The 27,449-nt window shown below is 34.9% G+C and overlaps 2 protein-coding genes across 2 annotated transcripts in view; both read right to left on the reverse strand.

Moving 5' to 3' along the window:
• LOC140240209 (alpha-1-macroglobulin-like) overlaps positions 1-1,848 on the reverse strand; it is a 67,220-nt gene extending 65,372 nt beyond the window's left edge. Inside the window, 2 exon segments of the mRNA XM_072320002.1 lie at positions 154-373; positions 1,754-1,848. Of these exon segments, the coding sequence (XP_072176103.1) occupies positions 154-373; positions 1,754-1,848 (315 nt within the window).
• Positions 1,849-9,506: 7,658 nt separating this feature from the next.
• LOC140239456 (alpha-1-macroglobulin-like) overlaps positions 9,507-27,449 on the reverse strand; it is a 50,873-nt gene continuing 32,930 nt past the window's right edge. The window contains exons 19-32 of the mRNA XM_072319292.1: positions 26,623-26,764; positions 24,917-25,020; positions 24,149-24,200; positions 22,901-22,993; positions 21,982-22,158; positions 20,474-20,715; positions 17,827-17,901; positions 17,190-17,364; positions 16,043-16,266; positions 15,401-15,640; positions 14,729-14,868; positions 12,515-12,692; positions 11,566-11,668; positions 9,507-10,819 (exon numbers count right to left, since the gene is read on the reverse strand). Of these exons, the coding sequence (XP_072175393.1) occupies positions 10,767-10,819; positions 11,566-11,668; positions 12,515-12,692; positions 14,729-14,868; positions 15,401-15,640; positions 16,043-16,266; positions 17,190-17,364; positions 17,827-17,901; positions 20,474-20,715; positions 21,982-22,158; positions 22,901-22,993; positions 24,149-24,200; positions 24,917-25,020; positions 26,623-26,764 (1,998 nt within the window). The 3' untranslated portion in view covers positions 9,507-10,766. The remainder of the gene's footprint in view (positions 10,820-11,565; positions 11,669-12,514; positions 12,693-14,728; positions 14,869-15,400; positions 15,641-16,042; positions 16,267-17,189; positions 17,365-17,826; positions 17,902-20,473; positions 20,716-21,981; positions 22,159-22,900; positions 22,994-24,148; positions 24,201-24,916; positions 25,021-26,622; positions 26,765-27,449) is intronic.

Here is a 27,449-nt window from a genome sequence, read left to right on the forward strand (position 1 = left end):
TATAACTTCATTCACCAGCTGCACTGCTTGATACAAACAAGAGAATAAGATGCATTGCATCAATTCTAATGAGATTGTATTACCATTGCTGTAAGTGCGTGTTTCTCACGTAGATATTGAGCAACAAACGGACAGCATGCACGTTATACTCACCCCGATTCTCTCACTTTCTGTTGCTTCACAACCCAGGTCCACATCAATGCATATATCCACGTCGTCCAACGATTTCAGAACAATTACGGTCGGGCATGGTAACGTGAGATACGTGATGTTGAGTTCCATGGAGACAGGTGCTACAAGATTTTTCATCGTGAAACATCCAGTCCCTACTTTGTTGACTCGAAGCTTCTTCGGATACATGACAATCACACCACTGAAAAACACACGCACATACACACACGCACACACATACACAAGAGAATGCAAATAAGGTGAACATTTCTAGTCACTTTTCTTGAAATCATAAGATTGCATTTGCAGTAATTTTTGCAAAGGTCAACGCCCATTCCATCAGAGAAAAAAAAAAGGAACCCACACAGACAAACAAACAATCAAACAAGAAGCATACCAATAGAACTATACACTTGAAGGGACTCCATTTTTGCATTTAGAGAAACAAAGAGAAACAGAAAGAGAAAGCGGAGAGGAAGAGTTACAATAGAAAACATGATATAAAGTGGAAGAAAAAAGAAATATAATGTAAAGTGTTTTGTCCCATCAAGGATACGAAATTTCTAAGATGATAAATAACTCCTTGATGAGCCCATGGAATTACTGTAATCTAAATGTATTGAGTAGTTCCACATTGAGACCAACGATGTTTGACCATTGTCAACTCGAAGGTAATATGCCAGTCTATATTGAGTACTTGATTGACTGAGATTTATTAACATTTCCATAAAAAGAAAACATGATAGCAGAAAAAACAACATTACAAAACAACATTAGGCATACATAAACGGACTAGATTTACAACAGTCAAAAGAATTAGTCAAGAAACCAAGATAAATGCACAGTGTAAGGAGACAATCAGGAAGGCATCACAGCCGTACTTTTCAAGGTGTGGTATGTAGTTTAGTGGAGACGTTGCTTCACTTTTCAAAATCTTCTTTTTTTCGTTTGATAATGAGAATTTTCTTTTGAAATATGAAAGGGTATGTTATTCCAAGAGAAATCCAATTTTTATTTGATGAAATTTGGTTTTGAAATGGCTGAGATATCCAAAACAAGCGATCCTAATAAAAGGTGGGACCTACCTTTCATTAGGATTGCCTCATTTTTTCTACTTTGTTTTTCGATATCTAAGCCATTTTAAAACCTACTTTTATGAAGTAAACTTCGAATTCCTCTTAAAAGGATGTGCTCTGTACCATTTCATAAGTGTGTGAGTGTTTTATAGTATTTCGCAAATAATTAAAAGATCAATTCTCACCCCCACCAATATTATACCATCGCTTTAATGTTTTTTTTTTTCGAAAAAAAATAGAAAACTATGTAATATATCACCATGAATCATGTTATCAAAATATTGTTTGATGAATATAACATCTCAAATTCTGCAAATGAATGCAAGATTAAACACACCTACATATCCTATAAACACTTACATATGTCTGTACACACAAACAACCTAGAAATAGGAAAACGCATGCATTGCTTTATGAGGTATAGCTTGAATATTCGTTGAAAAATCGTTATGAACTCCTTAGAATATCTGGAAAATCAAAGGCAACGTGGTAACTTTAAAACCTACCTTTCCCCTGATGCTTCCTGCGCATCAACCAAAGCCGAATACACGACACACATACTGGCCAATGCCAGCACAGCCAATGCCAGCCTCTCAATCATGTTTGTGAATGCGTCTGCTATCAAACGAAAAAGAAAATGATTTTTTTTTTTCGTCAGAAGTTATTAGAGTCTGCAGGTATTTCAGAATTTCAGAATTTCATGTGGTGTCCAACTAGAAGCTGACCGGGAGAAGCTGACCGGGAGATCTCAGTTTGTTCCCCTGGTTTGCAGTCGTCTGTTTTGACTCCCCGAATTGCGGCCAGTTGTGCAAGATCTCGACATGAATCTATGGATGCATTACAGTAGTCCAGGGCTTTTCATAGCAGGTCGGAGCCAGATTTCTAAGCCCTGTATGCAGGCGATACCGAGAAATGCTCAGCGATGTTATCAATTACCTGTTAGTTTGCGCATGCTCATACGACACGCAGTCACTTGAACACATACACATATATAGTTACTTTTACTGCGGCTTCATTTTAAACAAGCACGCGGCCTCTCTCTCTTTATAGGAATATCTCTACTGTACACCACTTAATTCAATTATGCGTAGGTTTATTGTTATTGTCGTATGATTTTATATGATAGGGTCTCATGTACGTCAAACTCTGGTTACAATGATCGACCCTTGTATTTATCTTTCCTCTTTTTCAACATACGACTGCAGTATGCATTATAAGCTTGCCCTGAATTCATATGTGTTGTGGATGATGTAATGAAATTGACAATTCATACATTTTTATTTGCATTCTTTTATCTTTTTTTCCTGCGTACTCTATATTAATTTTTGTATTTATTTGCAGGTGTACTTGGAGAAAAATAATGCATAACCAGGCAAAACCAAACCAAACTTTATACAAATTCGGTGACGCACGATGTTTCTTTGGAATTGATTATTATGATAAGTCCTTTGGGGGGACGCAGATTCAATCAACATTTCGTGCGAAATGTGACTGACCTGCGATGGATTCCAGGAAATGAGCACACATGGAGGTTTTGACCTTCCTTGAAAAGTTTCAAGCCTCCTAAAACTGTCAATATTTTTTTTTTCACCGGATAGCACTACTTGACACTAGGATATGGTGAATTTTGTATAAAAGTTTGAATAGGGACATTGACAGGAGGCCCATCATGTTACCATATTAAAGCGAGTGTCTTTTAGTCCCCTCATGTTGGTTAAAACATTGCTGTTTGTCACTGCTTTCCACATTTTAGCCCGCTAGTTCTAGATTTTCCTGCTAACACTGATCCTCGGAAGATTGCTTTAGAGATTATATTGCCCCACTTCGGCAAAAGGAAGCCAGTGAAATTGTTTGTTGTTGTTGTTTACAGATATTGTTTATTGTTTTATTTAATTGGCGTATTTGAAGCACCCTCTATCTAACTGAAGAATTCAGAGGTAACAATTTCAGCCTATTTCTGAGATATTTACGTGGGAGAAAGAGGCAAGTGCATCAAATTGCTTGGGAAATTGGCACAAGACGCCGGTCACACTGACAAGCGATAAAGAAATCTTAGTCGACCAATCATATTGCTCTCTGGCCCTCTTAATACTTCAGCAGCCAATCAAAGCGCCCAGTATTTACGTGCATACACATTGATCAGTAACATAATGCATGCATACTGGGCAAGTACCTACTAAACCAAACCCTTTATGTTATATTCAGTTACTACCGCTACCCGTCCAGCATGCGACTTTAGCTGCATGACGTGGTACATTAGCATGAAAACAAAGTAAAAAATGATGAGAAGTTCATCTATTCTGCTAATAACTTATAATGCCCCTACTATATGTATCCCTGCTTCCAAAAACCAACAAAAGGTCGCCAGACATAAATATTTACTATAAAGGTCATGTTTACGTTTTGGAGCATTGCTTTTTTTTTTATGGTATCACATGTATCATACGTGTAGGTCTCTTGTATCACAAATCACCCTACCATGTGGAATTTCCACAATATAACGTAAGTTATAAAGGGATATCATTATTTTTCTCGAAACCGAATGCACTAGCATAAAAAGATGTTACAGACATATCATTGACGCGTCTCCGGAAGGCAGAAATGTAGACAGGATAGCAAAACAAGCACACAACTATAGCAGCCTGGCGTTTGGAAAATATCCTGCTGACGGAAGTTCACACGATCACAAATGTGTTGTGCAGGTGCCAATATCGTCTTGCGTGATGCCCTTCGTTAAAAGGAGAACAAAAATAAAAACGAAAAGGAAATGGATACCACCACTTAGGTAACCAATCAATACTTTTGTTAAAACTTTGAAAGTCAAGAGGAGAAAAGCTCAATCTTGTCACCATATGCGACCTTGCATCACAAAACAAAACAAAAGTCGGAAGGCATATAGGTTTTGTGTTCAGGGCAGAATTTGAAAGAGAAGACTTAAGTTGTTAAATGATGCATAACCCAACTGAAATAGATTATCTCAATCTAAGTACTGGAAAGAAAATATAAATGGATTTTCATATTAAAGCTGAAATCTAGCATGTTCTGATAACCTATTCTATCCATTACTAATACAAACTTTAAAAACAGTAGCAACATATTTTCAAAATTTATGAGTTGAAAGTACAGACTGTGTAAAGGGTTGTCAAGACATTGAAAAGGGACTTCTGAGTCATATCCAAAAATGCTATTCTTCATAAAAAAGTGCTCTAGAAAAACAAAATAAAATACTCCTGAATCAATATCATCCTTTCGTTTTTATAAAACATTAAACTTGAGAATAATGTCGAAGAAGTTCTCTTTCAGAAATGTCATGAGAAAATGAAGATTTAGGTTGATCCTTTCCACTTCTTTTGAGTCCTCAGGTAAAATCAGGCCTTCGATTTTTTGTTGTTGTTTGTTTAAGATGCAAGATCCGATATTGTGTGTGGTGTGTGTGTGTGCGTGAGTGTGTCGACTTTTTAAATCTCTCCACCCCAGCTCTTGAGTAAACTTTGAAATATTTATTTTTGAAATGATATTTTTTTCTTGTTTACGGTTACCCTTGCTGTGATCTTGTAATGAACATTTTGGCCATTTTTTGGTATGTCACATGATGGTATTAATAGTAAGATATTTTATGTTTGATGTACGCGAAGGGACGAATAATCTTTAGAAAATTAGAAATATAGATAAGTAATAACCTTCGTATTATTACCCGTGTAATGTGCTGTTGAGATGATAAACAATTTTTAAGTCAGGATGGGTTTCAGCTGCATGGTAACAATTGATGTTCGTATACTATTACTACAACATTAAAAGAATACATAGATATAAAAAAGAACAAATAAAGCAAGGTGACAAGAATTAGAAAAAAAAAGGATGCGAATATGATGAAAAAAAAATGGCGGTAGGTGAGTATAATCTATAGAAGTTATATGGCTCAAATGCGAGTGTTTGAAACAGACTATTTCACATGTTTTGCGTTCACCTTGAATTGTGATCTTCGATCATTTAGGAAGTGACGCTCTTCTATTCTAAACAGGAGCAAAATCCTTCCTGTACCAGGGACTGGAATGGCTTATACAACTCTATAATAGAGTTTTCATTGCCGAACAACACCTAAAGAGGAATTTCAGCCATGCTATATGTGACCCTGCACCTCAAAACAAACAAAAAGTCGCCAGACATGAATTTTTAGTTAAGACCATATTCTGAAAGAGCAAATTTTAAGCTTTAAAATGATGTATAACTCAAATCAAATGGACCCTCCTAACCTATCTAAACATTGGAAAGAAAGCACAAACTCAGGAAAAGTGTGAACTGAGAAAAGAGGCTCTAAAGTACAGTGTCTATTCAAGCGCTTAGTCTTTACCAAACGTGCTGACAGTGCGATGAATGGGACAAAAAACAAGTTATTAGAGTTGAAAGTAAAGAGTGTGGACAAGGTTTTTCAGAAATGAAAAAGGGATTCTAAAGACACACCTAATCACACAATTCTACCGAAAATGTTCAAGATAAACTACTGAAAAAAAAAAAAACACTTTTTTGCCCGTTTTATGATACCGAATTTTAGCATAATGTAAAAGAAGACCCGCTCTTTCAGAAAATATGAAAAAGTCAAGTTCGGCTAGGTTGACCCATTTCACTTATTTTCAGTCCTCACGCAAAATCAGTGTGTGCGACTTTATGTTCGTTTTGAGGTGCACGGTCACATTTTATGTTAGTTTCACGAGAAAGAGTAAAATCTTACAAGTCGTTTACAACAATGGAAATTTGACCAAAAAAAAAAAGATTAACAATTGAGGATGTTATGAGATTATGAAGCTTCACTAATCATTTTTGCAGAGCAGTTCCTGTACAGCTAACATGATTATGCAAATAAGTGAGCCGATGATAAAATCAACTTATAATTTTCATTTGATGATGTACAAAAAAAAAAAAATGGGGAACAATCAAATATTATTGTGAAAGTGTAATGCACACTATTACTATCATTGACTGATCACCGAGATCAATGGTAAAAAGGGTAACCTTTTATTCAATTTGATTTCACCAACATGCCTTCTTATGAGTTTCTCAAAATAAACGTGTAAAAAAAAACAGAAAAAACGCGTTCAAATTAAAAAAAAAAGCACGTGCAAGGCAGTCAAATTCCCATCAGCAACGCCTTGAAGAACGTTAAGGACTTCAAATTTACGGAAGGCAAATATTTACAACATAATTCGGCTGTCTTTTTTCGTTGTTACTTTATACATTTCCTTGTAGTTATTCATATTTTTTTTTTCATTAACAACTTAATGTACCGTGAAGACCTTTGTTTTTACTAGCTAAAACTTCACCTTATAATTCCACTTTCAAGGACATACATGTTCGTTCATTTACATACGCATGTTGTACTTTGATTAGCCGCTGCCAGAGTAGAATATACGAGAATACCTCGAATACCAACAAACTTGTCGGTGAATGTTTCCTCTTTTACAATTTGCCATTAAAGGCATATTTTATTCTTTTGCAGACGAAACAAAATCCCAGCATTAATGCTTTAAAATAGTTGTAACATGTGAGTTAGGGATAGAAACAACCACTTTAAAAATTTGAATCCATAAAATATTTTGAAATGCAAAAAAGAAAAAAAAATGAACAATTGTTATAATGAAAATTATTCATTATGTTTCCGGACTAAACCGAGTACAATTATGGTATGTGCAATTGTCATTTTGCTTGTCTGTAAGATCCTGATGAAGGCCGACACGGCCGAAAGCTTGATCACTAAATAACGGAAATATGAATCTATTACATATTTAAATACATATTTTTCTTTTCTTTTCCTTTTAATAGTGAGATGTTTAGTGGGGAACAACAATATTGGACAAAATCACTATTCTACAAAAAAAAATAAATAAAAAATAAGATAAATGCCAAGTTTGTAATGTTTATTTGTATCATTCTTTGTCTAACATCAGCTTTAATCATTCTTTAATTACGTTCTTTTCTACTGTATGTCACTAACATATCCAAAACCTACAAAATCGTGTTTCTCAATAACAAGAATCTTCAAGATATCATGAAAGCAAACTGCTCTGTAAATACCATAGTGTCACCAAACAAGTTGCGAAAGTCTCTATGTTTCAGAACGAAACAATGACACTGCAAGTTCTGGTACAACATTGACATTTTTCATTGTTGTTGTTGTTGTTTTTTTTCAGTATTAGCACGATGCATTCTGTCTACCATTGTTATCAGGCATTGAAAAACAGAGTCTGCTGCCAGCACATGGAGTCTTAACCATATTCCCACCGGGGGGGGGGGGGGGGGGTTGGAGGGGGGAGGCATTTTTCAAGTATCGGGCAACTTTTGAGACCAAATTTGTCGCTCCCGGGCATACCGGTTTTGAAGCCACGCCCTTTTGAAAAAAAAAAAAAAAACCGTCGACAAAAAAATTGTTCAAAAAAAAAACATGATTTTGTGTACAAATCCAATGTAAATTGTGGTTTTGCAATTAATTCATATAAAAATGAATTCTATGTTTACTTTCAATGGCTGATAACGTTTTATTTTAGCCTGATAATGCTTTAACTCTTTGTGTGCCACGCTCGCACCTACAACTCAGTCGACGGCGTGCCAACTTCGCATATTCTGCTAAAAAGTACAAAGCCGCCCAAACGGACCGATAAATCGCCAAATGCCACAATACGATGAAAGCGTTTCTCGTGATTCCATTCTTGCCCTAGGTAGCTTGATTTTATGTGGTGATTGGCTATCAAGTGGTATTCCCTACTGGATTTACGAGTAAATTCAAAGTCTCTGGCACTGCTTTTTGTACAAAGAGTAATGCCTCTTTAATAATATGAATAATATGGCTACTGGGCATTTAAAAGAAAAACGATCGTAGATTTGTCATACAATATACCACAGGGCAAAATTTGGCATTTCCTCGACAACTTTGCTCATTACATTTCCAGGATAACAAAAATCTGCTTTAACTTAAAGAAATTTGAAAAAGCATGGTTACATTGGTGTCTCAGAATAACGTGGCACAAAGGGGGTTTACACCATGGCACATAAAGAGTTAAAAAGTTTCTACGACAAATTTTGACGAAAAGAAAGCAACAAAAGCAAAAAGTAAAAAAAGAAATCTATAAGAAATTCAATAAACAATAAAATACATAAGACATAATTATGAAGCCGAATTTCTGCTTCAGTATTAATATTGAGGATATTGAAAAGAATATGTTCACCATTTTTTTTTTTTTTTGTCTTGGAGCTTTACTTTTTGATTTATAGGCAAACAAATCATTTTGCATGAATTAGCATAAATTAACATAAGGTACATACATTAAAATTTGAAAAATCTAACTATAGAGTCTTGTAGATTACGTTGGCCTCTAGCTTGGTGCACATTTTCGCGAGGATCGCGCTATCCACGATTTAGATCTGAAGGGGGGGGGGGGGCAAAAAGCCCCCACTCCCCCCCCCCCAAAAAAAAAATAATAATAATGATGATAAAAACAAAAAAATAAATAAATAAATGAATGAAAACCCTCGGTGTGATAAGAATTAAAGGGTAATTTCGGTACAGTTGAAAGTTAGTCTGACAAGAATCAGGCAAAATAATGAAAAAAAAAGGTACAACATTTCAACGTTTCACCCATTTATCAGGAAAACGCAATATGAATAGTTATGGAAATATTGAAGTGATGCAATCCCTCACAACTTGCAAAGTAGTTTGTACATACATTTCAAAATTTCATTTCTTTTTCCATTCAAACGCAATTACGCAACAGTTTCAGATCCTTATATATCTAACTGATTATTTTGAAGTTATTCAACCAAGAATAACATCATGTCCTACACTTTAATTACAGAAACTTTATTTTTTTTTTCCTTTACGATCAATGGAAATTTGCATATTCAGATTATTTGTACAAGAACTGTTCTGCAGAAATTAGCGAAACTTCAGAAGTTTACAAGTTCCCTAATTTCCATCCGTCTGTTATCATATTATCAATGCTGTAGTTGTAGGATATCACCCTTTTTTTGTCAGACCAATTTATAACTGGATACGAATATCGCTTTAAAGGCATCCAATCCCGAAAGAATGATGTTCAATGATTCTGTTGTGTGTGTGTGTTTGTTTGTGTGTGTGTGTGTGTGTGTGTGTGTGTGAATATAGCTGTTCCTTGAAAATCACGAACATTAAGGTCTGCGAAGAACTCGAATTCTCAAATAAACACAAGACAACTATTAAATACATTAAAGTCATTATTTTCTTTTTATTCAAGATCGTCCAACTTTACATATGTATTTTTCTCATATCAACAAGAAAGAAATAACAATCTAACCTTTCTCCAACAACTGACGGGTGTCGTACCTATCTATGTACTGCGTCAAAATACTTCAACAGTGACGACAAATTCAATCTGACTCATTCTCAACAGCATACTCGTAATGTACAAGATGATATTTATAACAGTTTATAGTGTATTAAAACGAATAGCATATATCATTATAATCCTCCAATGCTTGGAGATTCATCATGTTCTAATTCAAGCATTCAACAAGAAAAATCCACAGATTAGTATAAAAAGAAAGAACCAAATCTTCAAAGGCAAGATCATGGTTTTGTATATCTTTCAAGTTGCATATATTCTAGAGGACATTTTGGGTGTCCAAGAAAAGCCTGGATTGCAAATGGCAAATAAATTCTGGGAAACTAACGGTACCTTTAATGGTCATGATTTCGTATGAAAAAAAAAATGATGGCGTTTGCTGCCTGTAATATCAAAACAGGGAGGACTGGTGATCAACTCCCTGATCAAAAGGAATTTGTGCCATCCACTAGAAGAAAAGAAATCAGGCAATTAGTGTCGTTTTTTTTTTTTTCTTGATGACTATTCTTTCATGATGACAAGTTTTTTTTTTCTCTTTTTTTTTTACAGAATAAAACACCTTGGAAAAGGTTTCCATTACAACAAACAGAAAACATAGAAGTACTGTGTCTACGACTTTAATTTTTACCAGGTGTTTCTGAATGTCATCTTATTTTACTGTGCTTAACACAAAGGTAAAAATTATTGCTTAACTCTGTTCGAATTAAAAACCTAATGTTGTTGTTTTTTCTTTGTTATTTTAAAGCTACGGCTAACCTTGGTCGCTATTTCTCAGTTTTGGCAATATCAAATCATTACATCAACAACAATATTTTTGTCATAATGAATTGTGGTCTTCAAAATGTTATGAAGTCTGTGAACATAGCAGCAAACCATTTTCTTTGTACAACATCACACTGAGAGCTACAATTCATTGCTTTGCAAGAAAAGGTGTGACTTCATTCCATTAGGGACGACTAAAATGCAGTCACGTGCATGTGTAATTCAGCATCCCTCCTGAAATTACTAAATTCAAGTACAAAATATGTAGGCCTTTGTTCAGTAATGCCTCACTTGTGATGCATTTAAGCTTTTGTCTCTGCCAGAAAATCATAGTGACCATTTTGTCTATCATTTTCATGCACGAGTGTCCTACGGTTCCAGATCATCTTTATAACTCGTTCGCCAGTTCACAGGGATGGTAGTTCTCAAAGCTGACGAGGTCTGAAGGACAAAAACAATATAGAAAGGAAACAACATTTTAGCCTCGATTCATCACATATTACTTACAATTGACTGAAAGACAAAAATGATAAGAAATTTCTGAACACTGATGTTATAAATGCCCCACATAAACCTCATTCGCTTTCACAATCTATCGTCTCGGGTGTTTTTGGCATGTTCTGTGACAATGCCAAAACATCAACAATAATTAATGTTGTATTATCTAAGATTAAACCAGAATATAGCTTTACACGTCAACATTTGAGATTTCGGAATTTCATTCTGATTTCATACAAGACGCAGCTTAGGAAAACTACCGACACTAGCTCTTCTAGAAACTGAAGTATTTATGCTTCCCGAATCGACAAAGAAAATAGAAGAATAAATCACTCTCTAAACTCCACAAGAAAATCGAATACTACAGTTATGATTTTAAATTCATGATGACAAATAGAAGCTTGAAAATATAAAATGACTGTTGGACAAGATAATAAAACCGAAACTAAACCGAAATCCTCGGTACTTTGCATGTAAACAGCAAAGACGCGATTCAAGCCCTATTGTCTCTGATAACTAGTTAGTTAAATTACGTGGATTAGCTCAAGCTATATTTCATATTTTCTTTAATATTGGTTCTTTTGTTGCTGTGTTTCAGCATATTTAACCGTACATATTTCGAAATAATGGACTTTACTGGTACAACGATTCAAAACATCATTCAATTTCTCCTTGAAAGTATAGCTTACCTGGCTTGTAGTAGTCATAGACTTTGATGACCGATGATTTGGCATCTTTCACGACCATTTCCTGTTTCACTTTGATGGGCACGCAGCGATCTATGCTGTCAAACTGGGTAATATAATGTTAAGATGTCGGAAAGAGTTTTAACATCACATTTCTTAAGTAAGAATTGAAATGCAGTTATACAATCACATTGGCAAAGTAGACCAAACATTTTGTCGAAAGTATCATCCCTACAGAATGTAATGTGAAAACATACAATGGAGAGGAAGGCATGAGAGTTTAGACAGTCTCATGCCCTGATTGGCTATATTAACGTGCAGATCAAATGTCATTATAATCTTATCATTGTACTAAAGAAAAATACTCAAGGATATCATCATAATAATCATATAAGCTAACTTAAGGATATGTAAATGATGAACACTGATTATACCTATAATTGCGAAATCAAAGAAAATGTAGCTACTGTCTTTTTGTTTAAACTCGCAAGACAAGAAGGTCAGATTTTTGAAACAAATTTGTCTTGTTTAAGGACATTCTGTCCCAGTGAACATATTTCTTTCCTGCCTCTCTGCCCATGCAGCAGGCTACAGTCAACGTGCCGCATTTTAAAAACATATTATTGATGTCATGATATTCAAATATGGAATACAAAAACAGTCACCACGAAAAAAAAAAGGTGCCTAATCTACCTATCAACAATTCCACAAACTTTCTTGTGCTTCTTCTTCTTCTTCTTCTCCTCCTCCTCATTGATAGGACAAAAATGTGATTATGCTAACAAGTTCGAAGGTTTATGGTAATTACATATCAACTGTTGCAAGCTTTCAAAATACAGTAGTTATTATTACATCGGTGACAAATGCAAACAAACACAAAATAACAAAACCAACTTTAGAAGCAAACAAAGAAGGAGAAACTCTATGGCACGGTTTGGGAGTTATAACTTACTGAATCAAAATAGAGGGTCAGTGGTTTTCCGTTGGCATACTTGTCAATGCGCTTCAAACCAATGGCAGCACCATGTCTGTCGCGGAAAGTTTCCAAAGAATCTTCGTGGGGGATGAACCCAGACACCATTTTAACCTCCATGACAGCCATACCAGTCTCAACCTCATTCCCTGTGTACCTGTCAGATGGGATAGAAAGAGAGAGAGAGAGAGAGAGAGAGAGAGGGGGGGGGGGAGAGAGTGGAGAGAGAGATGAGTAGATATCAAAAAGGAAGAGGACAAGAAGAATGCTGGATTATTTCGTTGGTCTAGTCGTGCAATGCCCACGAGTAATCCGTTAACCTTGACCTAACCGTTTGAGTATTTAAAGGCTTCACTTGAACTGAAACGGGTGGAGTGTCATATTCATGTTTGTCATGCAGGAGCGCATAAAAGTCACCAGGCATTTTTTTTTAAACCCTAGATAAGACTGGGCGACAAGTGTATACACGAATTGATGCCTAGCAAGACCAGGGGGGGGGGGGGGAGGAGGAAGGGGGTCAATTCCTCCCTCCTCTATGCTTTTGGGTCGTTGGTCACGTAATCGCAAATAAAATTGGCAAGCGAGTCTCCCACAGTGTAATCTACCATACAGAATTGGAAATTATTATGCAATTACTCAAATTTATTTGTAAAAAAAAAAATCCTTACCTGAGTTTTTTTTTTTTTTTTTTTTTTTTTTTTTATAAACAAAAATGTGGCTATTTATTTGAAAATTAGGTCAAAAACTACTAAATTTTGGTCTACATATTCTTTTAAGGATTCTTATTAAATGTAGTGCCTACATCAAATAGAAATGGTGGCATCGTTTTTTTTTTTTTTTTACTTATGTATTTTTTCAATTCAATTCAATTCAATTTTATTTTTATTTCCATTGAATAAACAGTCTGTCCTTACTGTCTTCACATTTTTTTTTTACTGTATATTATTGTTTTCGACTATTTTTTAATGATTTTTTTTTCCCGATGAAAATCGTCGGCGACACTTTGCGAGCATGAACGCCATGAAATCAATTGATGTTAAAGAGTAAATGTAAATATAATGGTGCATTTATGACCATGCGTCACAAAACAAACCAAAAGTCGCACCCCTTGATTGAATGTGACGACTCAAAAAAAAAAGTGAAATGGGTCAACAGAGTCAATTTTGACTATTTCATATTTTCTGAAAGAGCTTTCCTTCCTTTGCATTATTCTTTGATTTTGGATCTTAACGTGAATGGGAAAGGGTGTTTTCAGCAGTTTTTTTACAAACTTTGTTTTGGGGGTGGGGGTGGGTGGGGAGGATAGAATGATCAAGTATGTCTTAGGGTCCTCTTTTCATTTCTTAATTTCCTTTACACATTCTTCACTTTCAAGTCTATTAACTTTTGAACGTGTAACTCTATTGAATTGTAAGTTTGCATTAATCATGGACAGAATGTGTTTATAAAAAATGCTCAATTTCAGCTTTATAAATCTGATAATTTATTCATTGTTGTTGCTCGGATGGTATACATCCTATGTTTTGTCCCTTTCATTGCACAGGTAGCACGGCTAAGTAAAGATTAAACGCTTGAATAGACTCTGTACTTCAGAACCTCTTTTCTCATTTCACACTTTTCAAGAGTATGGGCTTTCTTTCCAATATTTAGATAAATTAGGGGAATCAATTTGATTTGAGTTATACATCATTTTAAAGCTCAGAGTCTGCTCTTTAAGAATCTGCCCTTAACTAAAATTCCATGTCACATTTATAAATGTTGGCTGGAAACGGAATGGCATTTTATCTGTACACGAAATCACGTTTTTTCAGCAATTTTTGATCGTACATGAACTTACAAAATATTGCGTAACTTCAGAACTGCATACCCGGACGTCGCGAAGATCTCAAAAGTTTGGCAAGACTTTAAAAAAAGAAAGAAGTCATGAAACGTCGCGGGCTCAAAAAGCCACGACGGAGTGATCTTATTGGTCAGTGCGTGGCATGCAGACTTTACTGATGGGTCGAGCGTGGACCGCTGGCGCTAAACAGCTTGATTGATTATCGCGGAGGTTGCTAGAAGAGTACCTTCTATTGTCAAGAGGTGTAAAATTATTTTCCTGTTCTCAACGTCTGATTTTAACACACTTCTTTTTATCCAAAATTTCAATTGAAGGGATTAAAGGACTTAAAGCGAACAATTATATAAACTAACCTGACACAGACATGCACAGTTCTGTCACCACATGTTGTACTGTCACTTTGGGATCTGCCATTCCATTCACCGATTGTCACACTAATGTTGAATAGTGGGCGTTGCGGAGGAACCACTGGAACATTATAGCGTAACTCAGCCTGCTCGAAATAAACCAAGGAAAAACATAAAAGTATTCTTCTTACTTTCTGAATCTTCTCAATTGCTGTTGCTTTGTTTTATTTTGCTTTTTGTTTTGCTTTTGAAAGTCTATTTTACTGCCTTATATTACAGTTGTCAATAAATGTAAAGAATGACATGCTAAGGTATTTGAAACAGAAAATGAAAATAACTGAGAAGTTGCATTTGTGTAATTCTGTTTATTATTTCGTTACACATGCTTGTTTTCACTTAAAGTTTGCAATCATAACATAAATCAAGCAATGATACTTCAAGTTTATGACTCGTGGTATAAGCTTGTAACAATCTTTGATAAATTATCCTGGCATTGACTCGAGAAAGATATCAAAATCATCATAATTATATAATTCAATTACGTCGTTTGTTTTCAAGAGATTACATCTCATATACCTTGATTTGGGGAAAAATTATAAAACAATAATATCTGTTTCTGTTCTATATGATCAAGGGTCTCTGGAATAATAAGGATTAATAGACGTCCAGTAGACCCACCTGGAACAGAGCACACCCACTTCCCCTTGAAGAGATCCAAAGATCTGCCGGAACCTCCCGCAGGTCTTCACGCTGCAGCACGAGGTGGTTGCTGTTATCGATGTCGAAAAAGAACTCCTCCGTGAGATCACGGGAGCCCGACCTAAAGGCTTGAACGCCAATTTCCAGATCTAACGACGAATCAGGGCCATACACTCTCTCTGCAAACTGAGCCACTGCTTGCAATCCAAGGACGGTGTCCTGAAAATGTTTCAATACCATTAAAGCGACCAAGGAATGGAAATTATGCTTACAATACGTGTTTACACAATGTTAAACAAAGTGTTTTCACCGCTACTGTCATCTTCAGTACGATCATCACCCTTTCTTTAATGATCATTATGTCAATAACAATGACAAAAAAGTAAATAATAATGATTACCATTACTCTATTTATAGTAAATATTGCTACTACTTTAGTTGTTAAATATGTTATCACCGTTATTGTTATGACTATTTCCTCTTCTGCTATTGTCGTCATTTTGTTTTATATAATTTCATAATTTGCAACTACGACTTGTGATGCAAGTCTTCATATCTGTGCTGTGGGAAAGGGAATTGATTTTCATTTAGAAAACTTGAAAACATCGCTAAACGTCTAACCTGCGTCGACGAGAAACCACCGAGAGCGTTTCGTTGGGCATTCAGCCAGCGGACTATCGGCAAAACGTCATCAAAGATCACGTCAAATGGCTGATTCTGGTGGAGGTGGGCCAGCAGAACGTAAGCAGTTATCTCTACACCGGAGGAGTCGGCATGGCAGTGGTGAATGCACAAGCTCTCTTCTTTCTCGACAGCATCACCACTGCTCCAGAAACGTAACCCATCTTCGAACATAAAGTTAGAATTTAAAAAGGAAAATATAAATGATTGAAACATGCCTGAATATTCTTCAAATAATTAATTACAAAATCTTGGTACTTGTACTTATTTTGCGTAGGTCAATTTTATTCATTATCCTTTGTATTATTGATATTATTATTATCATTAATATCATTATTATTGTTATTACTACTATTGTTATTATATCAATATCATTTTTTTTTCCAGAAAATCATAACATACACTGGACGGTTAAGGGTGCACCAGGTTGGGCAACCCGGGTCTGAAAAGAGCCATCTAATTGATTTTGGCCCTCAGGCCATCCTCCCAATCATCATGAGGTTAGTCTAAATGACGTATGTCTCTGTTTATCTTCATTTCGAGAAAGGAAAGATGATACTTGACGAATTGTCTCAAACAGTCTGCTGCTTATCAAAACGGACCAAATAACAATATACGTTTTTTTTTTTGTTTTTTTTGTTTTTTTTTCAAATGAGGACAGAAAAAAAAAAAGTTATATTTGGTACAACATTTTCATCTTCGTAGGCGATTTATGGATTGGCGATAGCTATGAAATAGAAATCAGTAGGATCTCATCCACTCTGCAGGTAAAATGAAAAGTGGCATAGGGTGAGGACATGGCTCAAATGCAAGAGTATTTTTCGAGCTAACACGTGAAATAATAGACATGTGATAAAAATAATGATGATAAGATAGACATCAAATGAAAGAAATGTGTTGTATGCATGTTTTAAATAGCAGTTCGCAATGTGAACATAATTTCTCCAATCTTACTGCTCTTGGATATATTGAGAGCTTATGCAATTATGGGTCGGATGAAAAGAAAAAGAACAATAGCAGGCGGTAGCATTACTGGGACACACAAGGTTTTCTTGAAGTGATAAATTTGTGACAAAAAGGGGCTTACTTTCTTCTTGTGCTCTGTCGTTAAGGAGGCTTAGAGCTCGAGACTGGCTGGAGAAGTAGTTGCCCAAGCCAAAAGCATAGCTGGTCAAAGCCAGCGCATAGGTGTTCATGTCAAAAGGAACTGTGGTGTTTAGCCAATATTCCATACAGTCCAGCCCAAGAATCACATCTTGATCCTACATGAGGTAAAAGGACGAAATAAATAAATGATAAAAAATACATTACAATACACGAAACGATATCGTCTGTCTCTTAGTAAAATTTAGCATTTAAACATTGATAAAAATATATAATTAAGATACTTGCTACAGGTTGACTATCATAAATAGAAATATATATATATATATATACATATATATATATATATATATATATACATATATATATATATATATACCATTAAAAAAATACATATGTTTTGCATTTATAGTGCAACACAGATCTGGCACAAATCTCAAATGGTGTGAAACAGACTCACACTAATACATTACCTGGATGTGGTTTGGATCAAAGCAGTATACAAATAGGTCACCGTATTAACGCATGTTAGCAGTGATGTTAGCACAGGTGAACTAATGTCAACCCCCATTGTTTGATAACTTGAGGTGGGGATATACCAATTCAAACGAACAACTCACATCAGGGTATGCTCCAGATTCCAGCATGGCGACTGTCACAAACGCTGTCATGGTAACGGGGCTGGAGACGGATCCCTGGGATGGGAGAAGAAGTATTATGAAAGAATGGATTCAAACTACAAACAGAGAGGGCAATTACACACTTTCACATATCTTTCACCGGTGTGGTTCTGTCCAGGTAGCGGGTTAAATTTTAGCCTGATTTCTAATCTATTAGATTACGAAATGTGCTTCGATCGAAATCTGTCATTGCAAGCTCGCCTGCCCATATCAAGCCAGCGTGGGTCGGAGTCTATTGTGACGGATCACCTCTATTTTAGTCCTCCACGTTTGCTGTTGCCTTCTACTTCCATCTCGAACACTCTTCTGATATCTTTATCACTCTCTTATTAATTTCATTTCATTTCATTTATTTCCACATCCTGATAAAAAACATTAATACAAAGGATACTAGGAACGATACATACACAGTATAACATTGGAACAAAAGAGGAAATGTTGAACCTATTACAATTACACAACAGACAAACACAACATAAAGCAATCATTTCAGTTTGTGGGGGGATCAACATAGACCATTGGTCTTTCTACGGCTGATCCCAAATATTACAGGTAAAATAGATTACATTTATGCAATAACAACAGAAAACTATACAACAGAGAGAACACTATACATATAAGAAGGCAGGAGTCATCAAAGTGTGGTGCTTATACAATGAATAAAACTTGAAATTTATCTAATATCTTTATGAACAAGAAAGAATTTATAACTTCTTTTAAATATTGAAAGTCTATTACACAACTTTATTGCATTTGGTAAATCATTCCATAAAACAGGTTCCATATATTTGAAAGTGTATCTTGAAATACAGTACTTAAAATTTGGGATATACAATCTATCAACCTGTCTAGTATTATATTTATTCTTGTTTTGAATAAAAGAAGTATCAAGAAACCTTGGCAAAATGTTATTCATATATGAGTACATGAAGACAGCGAGAAAGAATTTATTCATATCAAAAATCGTCAATAATTTATGTTCTTTGAATAAAAGACCTGTGTGGCTTAAAAATGGCCTATTACTTATCATACGGATTGCACGCTTTTGTAAAACAAAAATACGCTTTAAAAGATACTTTGCACAATTTCCCCAAACTATGTTACAGTAAGATAAATGAGGCATAATCAAAGTGTGATATAACTTTAAAATTTCAAAGGGCATAATTGCACGTATACTATTGATTGCACCTATTGCTCTGGAGACTTTACAGCATACTTCATTGACATGATATCTCCATGTTAAATGATCATCAATGATAACTCCAAGAAATTTGGTAGAACGAACAACTGGAATTTTAAAATCAGCAATCTTAACATCAAAATCATCAGTATTTACTACTTTATTTCTTGGTCTAAATATCATGCATGATGTTTTGTCTGCATTTAATTTCAATTTATTGGCTATGAACCACTGATTAACTTTCTCTAATTCACAATTTAAGATTGCACTGATACTTTGTGTATCTTTACATGAAATAAAAAAAAACTAGTATCATCTGCATATGAGATCAACTCCAAATATTTGCTAGCATACTGTAAGTCATTTATATAAAGAATAAAAAGTAATGGACCTAAAACCGACCCCTGAGGTACACCAATATCTACATTCACACGGGGAGAAGAAAAACCATTACATGTTACATACTGCTCACGATTTAAAAGATAACTCTTAAGCCAATTGAAGGCTGTACCTCTTATACCATAAAACTGCAGTTTACTCAACAATATGGTGTGGTCAATGCAATCAAAAGCCTTCGACAAATCAAAGAAAAGTCCTACTAACAAATTTTTGTTCTCAATAGAAGTTGTTATTTTGTCAATAAAGTCTAATAATGCCATATAAGTGGAGTATTTTTGTCGAAATCCAAATTGTTTGTTGAATGATATATTATTTTGGGAAAGATAAGACATAAGACGTGTATGAACAAGTTTCTCAAATATTTTAGAAAACACAGAGAGAATAGAAATTGGTCTATAATTTGATAAAACACTCTTCTCTCCTTTTTTATATATTGGCATAACTTTAGCTACTTTTAGATTATCTGGAAATACACCCTTTTCTATAGAAAAATTAAATATATGACACAATGGTGTTACAAAATAATGTATTGACTTCTTTACAACCAAACAATCGATGTCATCAAAACCAGGACTCTTATTAGTTTTCAATTCCCGCACAGTCTTAACTATTTCGTCTATATCTTATCTGCATATATGACCAGACAATTCGAGCCAATTCTTTCTCAGGAGATCTTTAATGGGCATCACTTTTGCTTCGTTCATTATGTCTACATTCCTTTTGTGCTCTTCGAGACGTATTCCCATGCAAACACTCAGTATACATAAGAAAGTGCAATCAACTGGCATCATTCAGTGACAGAACTTGAAGCGGAAATTTCGGGAAGCACCATATAGGCAGTTGATAAGAAAACTTGGGAAGTTATTATACTAAATTGCAGTAGATTGCAAGCATGGCCAAACATGGTCTTGACTGTATTTCATTCATAGGAACATTTTTAAAATGTCATCTAAGACTCATCATGTCAACTTTACGAAAACATCGTATGTACTTGGCATAAAGGTTTACCTGCATTTCTTTGTGGATTACTCGGCCCTGCTTGATGACGCAACCTTGTGCGTCTCTGGAGTGTCGAAGGAGCCAGTTCTGGGTTCTCCCTAGATTCATTTCATCAACCTCCATGAACTCCTTGGCCAAGCTGAAACACTTAAGGACAAATGCTGAGAGCCAGGTGCTGCCGACCCCATCACTGATCCCAAAGGCACTGTAGGACCCGTCTGGCAGTTGGTATTTAAGCTCTCTTTGGTAGCCTTTGTGATAGAATGTTCAAGGTTCGACGTAAATACAAATAACTTCTGAAATTTGGGAGGGACAATAAACGCAATGGTTATCACCGCTAACTTACGGAGTACGATTATTCCCTATAACTGCAGCCGTGTCTTCATTAATATTATCATTTTTTTATTTAATTAGATAGTTAATTCATTTCCATTATCAAAGAAAAAAAAAAGAAAAAAGACATGATTCAAAGCGGTACAAGTTGTCGATTTTTTGTTCATTCATCTGATAAGAACAGTTTAGTAGAATACAATGTAAAGTATATAATTCTATGCACGAATGATATAATGAAGAAAAAAAGACACAATACACACTTTGTCATGGTAGCAAGGAACGCCCTTCTCTATTATTTTGTCCTTCCTAATTATTCAATATACATTTGTATATGAACATGTATTATATCTGATCTCATCGAAACCCAGACTGCCTACACACATGCACCTAAGATCATTATTTGCAACCCAGCTTAAACTTGGCTCCTGCACCCACAACCGTTATGGTGACTGTGCTTTCGCCATTTGCTAATGTGCCCCCCTTCTTTGGAACACTCTCCCTACTCATATTCAGACCTCCACCTCTTAAATCTTAAAAAAAGGAACTTAAAACCCATTCATTTTTAGAGCAGAATTAATGATTATGTATGCATTTGTAGTAAATTATTTGTTATTCCAAGCTGATTTGTATGTTTGTTTGGTTGGTTGTTTAGCATTGTAAAGCGCTTCGAAACATGTTGTATTAAGCGCTAAATGAATATTGTATTCAAAAGCAAGGAAAACGCTGAAATAGACTTAAGAAATCACAGTGAGAACCTGGGGAACAGGAAATAATGTGGAAATTATCAAATACACCATGAGGACACAGGAACCGGTCGCTCTAGGATCTATTTCAGTTTATCCTCAACTGATATAGTATAAATGCATTTGCTTCTTTTATTCTACTAAGAGTCCAGACAATGAGTCTCCTGGTAATAGTATGACCGAGCACAAACAATAGATGCTGCAAATGAATTATTTTAATTACAAGAAAATGTCTCTTTTGTGAATTAACAGACCGTCAGGATACTGAGTCAGCACTGCCCAACGTTGCAGTGCTGCTATCCGTTGCCATTCTAGTGTTTTGCAATTTGGTGCAGGGACGTGTTCACACTTTACACACATACCAACTTTAAGTATATTGAGATCGACGTAACGGACATACTCGACACACTCCCTTCAAAGAAAATAATAAAATACAATTACCACTTTCCATGTACTCCAAGGCCTTTGATGATATCTCATCGCTCAGCTGGTTAGTGTCCGTCAGGTAATGCATCACAAAGATGCTGGGTGCCATGGTGATCATATTCTGCTCCCCGCAGCCGAAGGGCATCCTCAGCAGTTGTCCGAGGTTGCTCATGACGGGTCCAATCACATCGCCTGTATACAAAGATCACAGCCTATACTCTTGTCATACGAGGATGTTTTAGATTGTTATGGATTTTGTTTTTGTTTTTGCAACTACGGTAAGTTCGACCATTACTTGTGCATATTTTTTTTTACCCCAAAACACATATGAAACCAAGGAATAGAGAACTGTTTAGTAGAACACAGCAGTCAGTGCAATTTGAAGATAGAATCAGTGATTCTATTTATGGAATTGAATGACCACCTCAGAAATCCAACTGCCAGACATGTGACAAGACACTAAATTAAAAAAAAAAAAACCAACATTTTGTCTAGTAACGTAACCGTAAGTATCTTTAGGCAAATATACGTTTACAAATCATATTTTCATTACAGAAAATGATGATTACAATCACCAAACATACAGCTGTGTCGACATTATGCAGTGACAGAAACCAAGATGAACAGTATGGATCCTACATTTAACTAAAATGCTATGATTTATAAATGAAAAAAAAAAATAAACGAACAGTGATCTAGAAGATGACTAAGTGAATATTTCAAGTTAAAGCGATCATATGGATTAATTTGTTTTCGATCCTACCGTTTTGCATCCAAACAGAGTTATATTTTGTGTAGGCCTGCATAAATCATTAAATTTATGATTATTATTTGGAGAGAAAGAGGATACGATTCAGCTAGGGTAAAAAAAAAGTCGGGGAGTGAATACAAATCATAAAGGATTACACTAATAATGATATCGCATCAAACCCACCAATAACTTGTATTCTTCCTCGTGCAGATCCTGGAACAATTACTTCTGGCAGGGCGAGAGTCACCATCTTTGAATATGGTTCATCACCCTCATCTACCAGAATCAACAGAGTCAACAGAACGAAGGAAGGAGATGGAGAGAGGAATAGATAAATCTAGAATTTGAATTAAAACAATATATATATATATATATATATATATATATATATATATATATACATAATTTGGATTTTCAGGATTTTGTCTACACAGGTCACAAGTTCAAAGAAACTGGTATTGTCTAGACACGTCATGCACGTACGTGTAGAATCTTAAGTGATCTAGGCTTTCGTATGATTCGCCTGGGTATGTATGCTATTTTATAACACATAGTGCATGACATCTTATTGCACTATAACAAGTACCAAGCACCTCCAAATTCTGAATTTGCCCTCAGGCAGTTATATTCAATTCGGCCTGCGGCCTCATTGATTATAACTGACCTTCGGGGCAAATTCAGAATTTGTCGATGCTTATATTGTTATAGTGCATTCAGCCTCATGCATACCTGCCAACATTTTCAAGATGAAATATCTTACTCGTGGATTGTAAAAATCTTATTTTATATGCAAACTGAAGTTAAAAATCTCACTTTTGGTCAAATCTTCAGAAAATACGCATGAAAGGTAAATCTAAATATCTTTAAAAAATCTGATTTCTCTGACAGAAAATCTGATTTTGCTATTTTTAACGTAAAAAAAAAATCTTACTAGTTGGCAAGTATGCTCATGCTCTATTATATATAATATAATCTGGCAAATTTGAACTGGCTGCGTTACACTTCAGTGGCCTCCATAACTATCATCCACAAACCCTTTCTAATACTATTCATTGATTCTACTCATTTAAAAAAGACACAGTTAGATTGTAAGAAGGCCTATTACATCCAAGCCCTACACTTACACTTGCGTTAAAGGCACTTTAAAAAACACTTTCAGTTTAATAAAATATTTTGGTAGACAAGGAAATAATCAAACTAATAAAAAATACACAGATAAAGGAATAGATAGATAAACTATTGGATAAGCGCGGGTTGATCATAATGATACACCATCAGCCTAAAACACACAGATACACAAGCAGACATACACAAACACACACACACACACACAACACTACCTGTTATCCACGTCTGAAAAAATATATATTAAAGATGAATTATATGGTATTTTTTAACCCTAGGAATATCAAGCCATTTCAAATTTCTTACCATCTGGGCATATCATTTCGCTGAAAGTTTCCTCTCTTTCTGCCCCTTCAGGCTTTCAAATACAAAAGAAAGAAGTATTAGGATATATGAATAATTGTATTCACTTGCTTTAGTTCAAAGAATTAATGAAGACAACCTTATGCATTTGCACTAATGGAATGCATATTTTTACGTCATTTTCTATCCTGATTTTTATAACCAACTGATGACAGTCGAAAATATTAGTATTTTCCAAATTAATACTGTTTAACTTCAATAAACTTGTCATTTTGAGCCTTTACGTGTATTTCATTTGTGTTTTGAAAGTCAAAGATGCAATGTGGTCAAAGAATTTAGAGGCATAGAAATGAAATAGGTTCAAGGCAAAAAAAAAAAAATCAAGGTAATAATCTTGTAGGTAATCTAGGAAGCTGCACATGTTAAAAGCTGGCAAGTCAAGTACGCACACTGGGATCGGATAGACTAATGATTTTCTTGGACTAACATACTTTAACACAACGCTAGAAATAGATTCAGCATATTTTGGAATACGTCTCATTTTAACTGCCTGATTTATTACTTAAATGATTTTGTCTCTAAAAAGAAATCCTATTTTACATAAATAATGATGGATTAAGTGTTTTTACTGGAAAGCAAATCTCAAAATAAAACAAATCACAACTTGAAAAAGACAGTGATCCTTATACATCAAAAGTATTCCAATGTTTTGTATGATCATTACGAGCTACGTTACAGTATGTTAAGGTATGAACCCATGAAATCACTTACCTCCACCAGAATGGTGTCTTCAAGGGCATCAGCAGCAGGGAAAGTGTAATTACCTGGAGCAATGTCTCCGTTACCATCAGCATCACGGTTTGCGACAGCATCAACTGAAAACAAAAAGTAATGAGAAATGCATTTCAAACCTCCTAATCACATGAATTGTTCGATTTGCCACCATATTCTAACAACCACACTTCCAAAAATTATTTGCAGAGACGTTTGCCACATACCTTTTTTTTTTTTAATAGGTAGCTTCGTAGAGACAAGAATAACGCACACCGTGGTATCCAATAAGCTCCAAGTTGTGAAAAAAAAAATCAGATTGTAATACATTTCCCTATGAATCTGATTCACATGTTAACATAATCACATTTTTTTTTCATTTTATAAAGAAAAGAATAGATAGATGCCACAAGACTATAAGTACATAGTTACATAAAAAACAATATTTATTGATCTATTCCAATCCTGCGAGGATGTTTCTCTGAATGCGTCTTCTTGCTTTATTATGGTGATGAACTGATAAATATTCTTTAAGTAAATAAGTCCAATAGCAGAATAAAAATGTACTACTTGTTAAAAGCAAACAGTATTAAAATAAGACAAGAAAGTCGTGAATTATTTAAGGGACTTTCAGCTCTTTAAAGGGAAAGTACAGTATTGGTGGAGATGAGAATTGGGCTTTTAACTTTTTGCGAGATACCAAGAAAACACTTATGATATAGTACAGAGCATATACCATTTTAAGAGGAATTCAAAGTTTATTTGATAGAAATCGGGTATGGAATGACTGAAACATCCAAAAACAAAGTAAAACAAAGCAATCGTAATAAAATGTTGGTCCCACACTTTATTAGAATTGCTCTTTTTTGGATATCTCAGCCATTTGAAAACCAATTTTCATCAAATAAACGTTGAATCCTTCTTAAAATTACATGCTCTTTCATATTTCATAAGAGGTTTCTCATTATCTCACTTAGGAATGTTCAAAACATGAACCCCCTCCTCAACCAGTAGTGTACAGTCCCTTCAAGCTTTTTGGCGTATATATGCATTTACATTTTTATCTCTATATTCAAATGAAAGAGTATCGAAAAAAAATTCTTGTGTACAACAAATATATTATTGTAAAGAATTTAAGAATCGATTATAAATGAATTGCTTATAAACTCATGTGTTTAATTTTTTCTTTTCTTTTTGTACAAATGTTACCATGCATCACAAAACCAACAAAACGTCACATGCAATGATTTTGTGTGAGGACTGAAATAAGCGGAAATTTGTCAACATAGGCAAGTTTGAATTTTTCATATTTTCTGAAAGAGCAAATCCTTTTTTTCTACATTATGCTCAATTTTGGTATCATGAAAAGGACAGGAAATCTGTTTCAGCAGTTTTTCTCAAACTCTTTTTTTTTTTTTGGGGGGGGGTAAAATAGTATGTTAAGGAATATCTTATAGAGTCCCCTTTCATTTTGTTCACATGTTCTTCTATTTCAACTCTAATAACTTCAGATGAGCTGATGCTGCTTCTTTCAAAGTACTTGTAGCATTGTGTGCTGAAAGTCTCCCGATTTCCCAATATAGAAGCCTTTGTTACGTCATAAAACCTCAGCTGCACGGCGCTCCTCGCCCTAGCAGAAACTAGATAGGTAAAAATACCCGGAAAAATGTGTGTGAGAAATGACATTGGTCTCTTAATCTCCTCACCTCTGATAGGGATATCTCCAAGCTCACTGAAGATAAGTTCATATTCCACAGTTCTACTGGTACTTCCACACACCTCAATGACGGGAGATTCGGGTCCAGTCTCAATAGAAAAGCTAGTACTTTCAGTCATGGACAATTCCACCTGGTGAACACAGAGAAATGAAGGAAGATATGCTGTTTGATTTCAACATTTTTAAAGACACTTCGTCTGGGCCGATAGATAGAGATGGTTTTTAGAAAGGTAAGTACCACAACGTGTAGAAAAAGCCTAGACCAATACCGACATTCACCCTCAAAAATAATTATCATTGGTATCAGAGTTCCGGTGAATTGTTCTAAACGTCGTTCATAGGATATTGTTCAATTTTACTGTGTTTCATTCGCGGAACAGCACAAATGTGTGGAAACTGAATATGTGTCTATGCATCACAAAACTAACAAAGTGTCTCATTCCCTGATTTAACATGAGGACTCCAAATAGGTGAAACGGATCAATATAATCAATTTTGAGTTTTGTATAATTATAATCAATTTTCAGAAAAAGCATTTCTTCTAAACTAATCTAAACTTCGGGATATAAAACTGACAGACACTTTTGTTTTTAGCAGTTTTCTAGATTACCTTTGCTTGCAGAATAGTGGGATAAGGAATGTTCTCCAGACCCAAATAATTTCACACTCTTCACTTCGATCTCTGATAACTTTTGAAAGAATAATCATATCGTCTTTAAAACTGATATTAGTAATGAATAGAATTGCCTTATAGAGCATGCTAAATTTCAGGCTAATACAATAGATATTCTCTTCCCTGCTGTTGTTTCTATTTAT

Source organism: Diadema setosum, chromosome 16 (genome assembly GCF_964275005.1).
Source record: "Diadema setosum chromosome 16, eeDiaSeto1, whole genome shotgun sequence".
Lineage (NCBI taxonomy): Eukaryota > Metazoa > Echinodermata > Echinoidea > Diadematoida > Diadematidae > Diadema > Diadema setosum.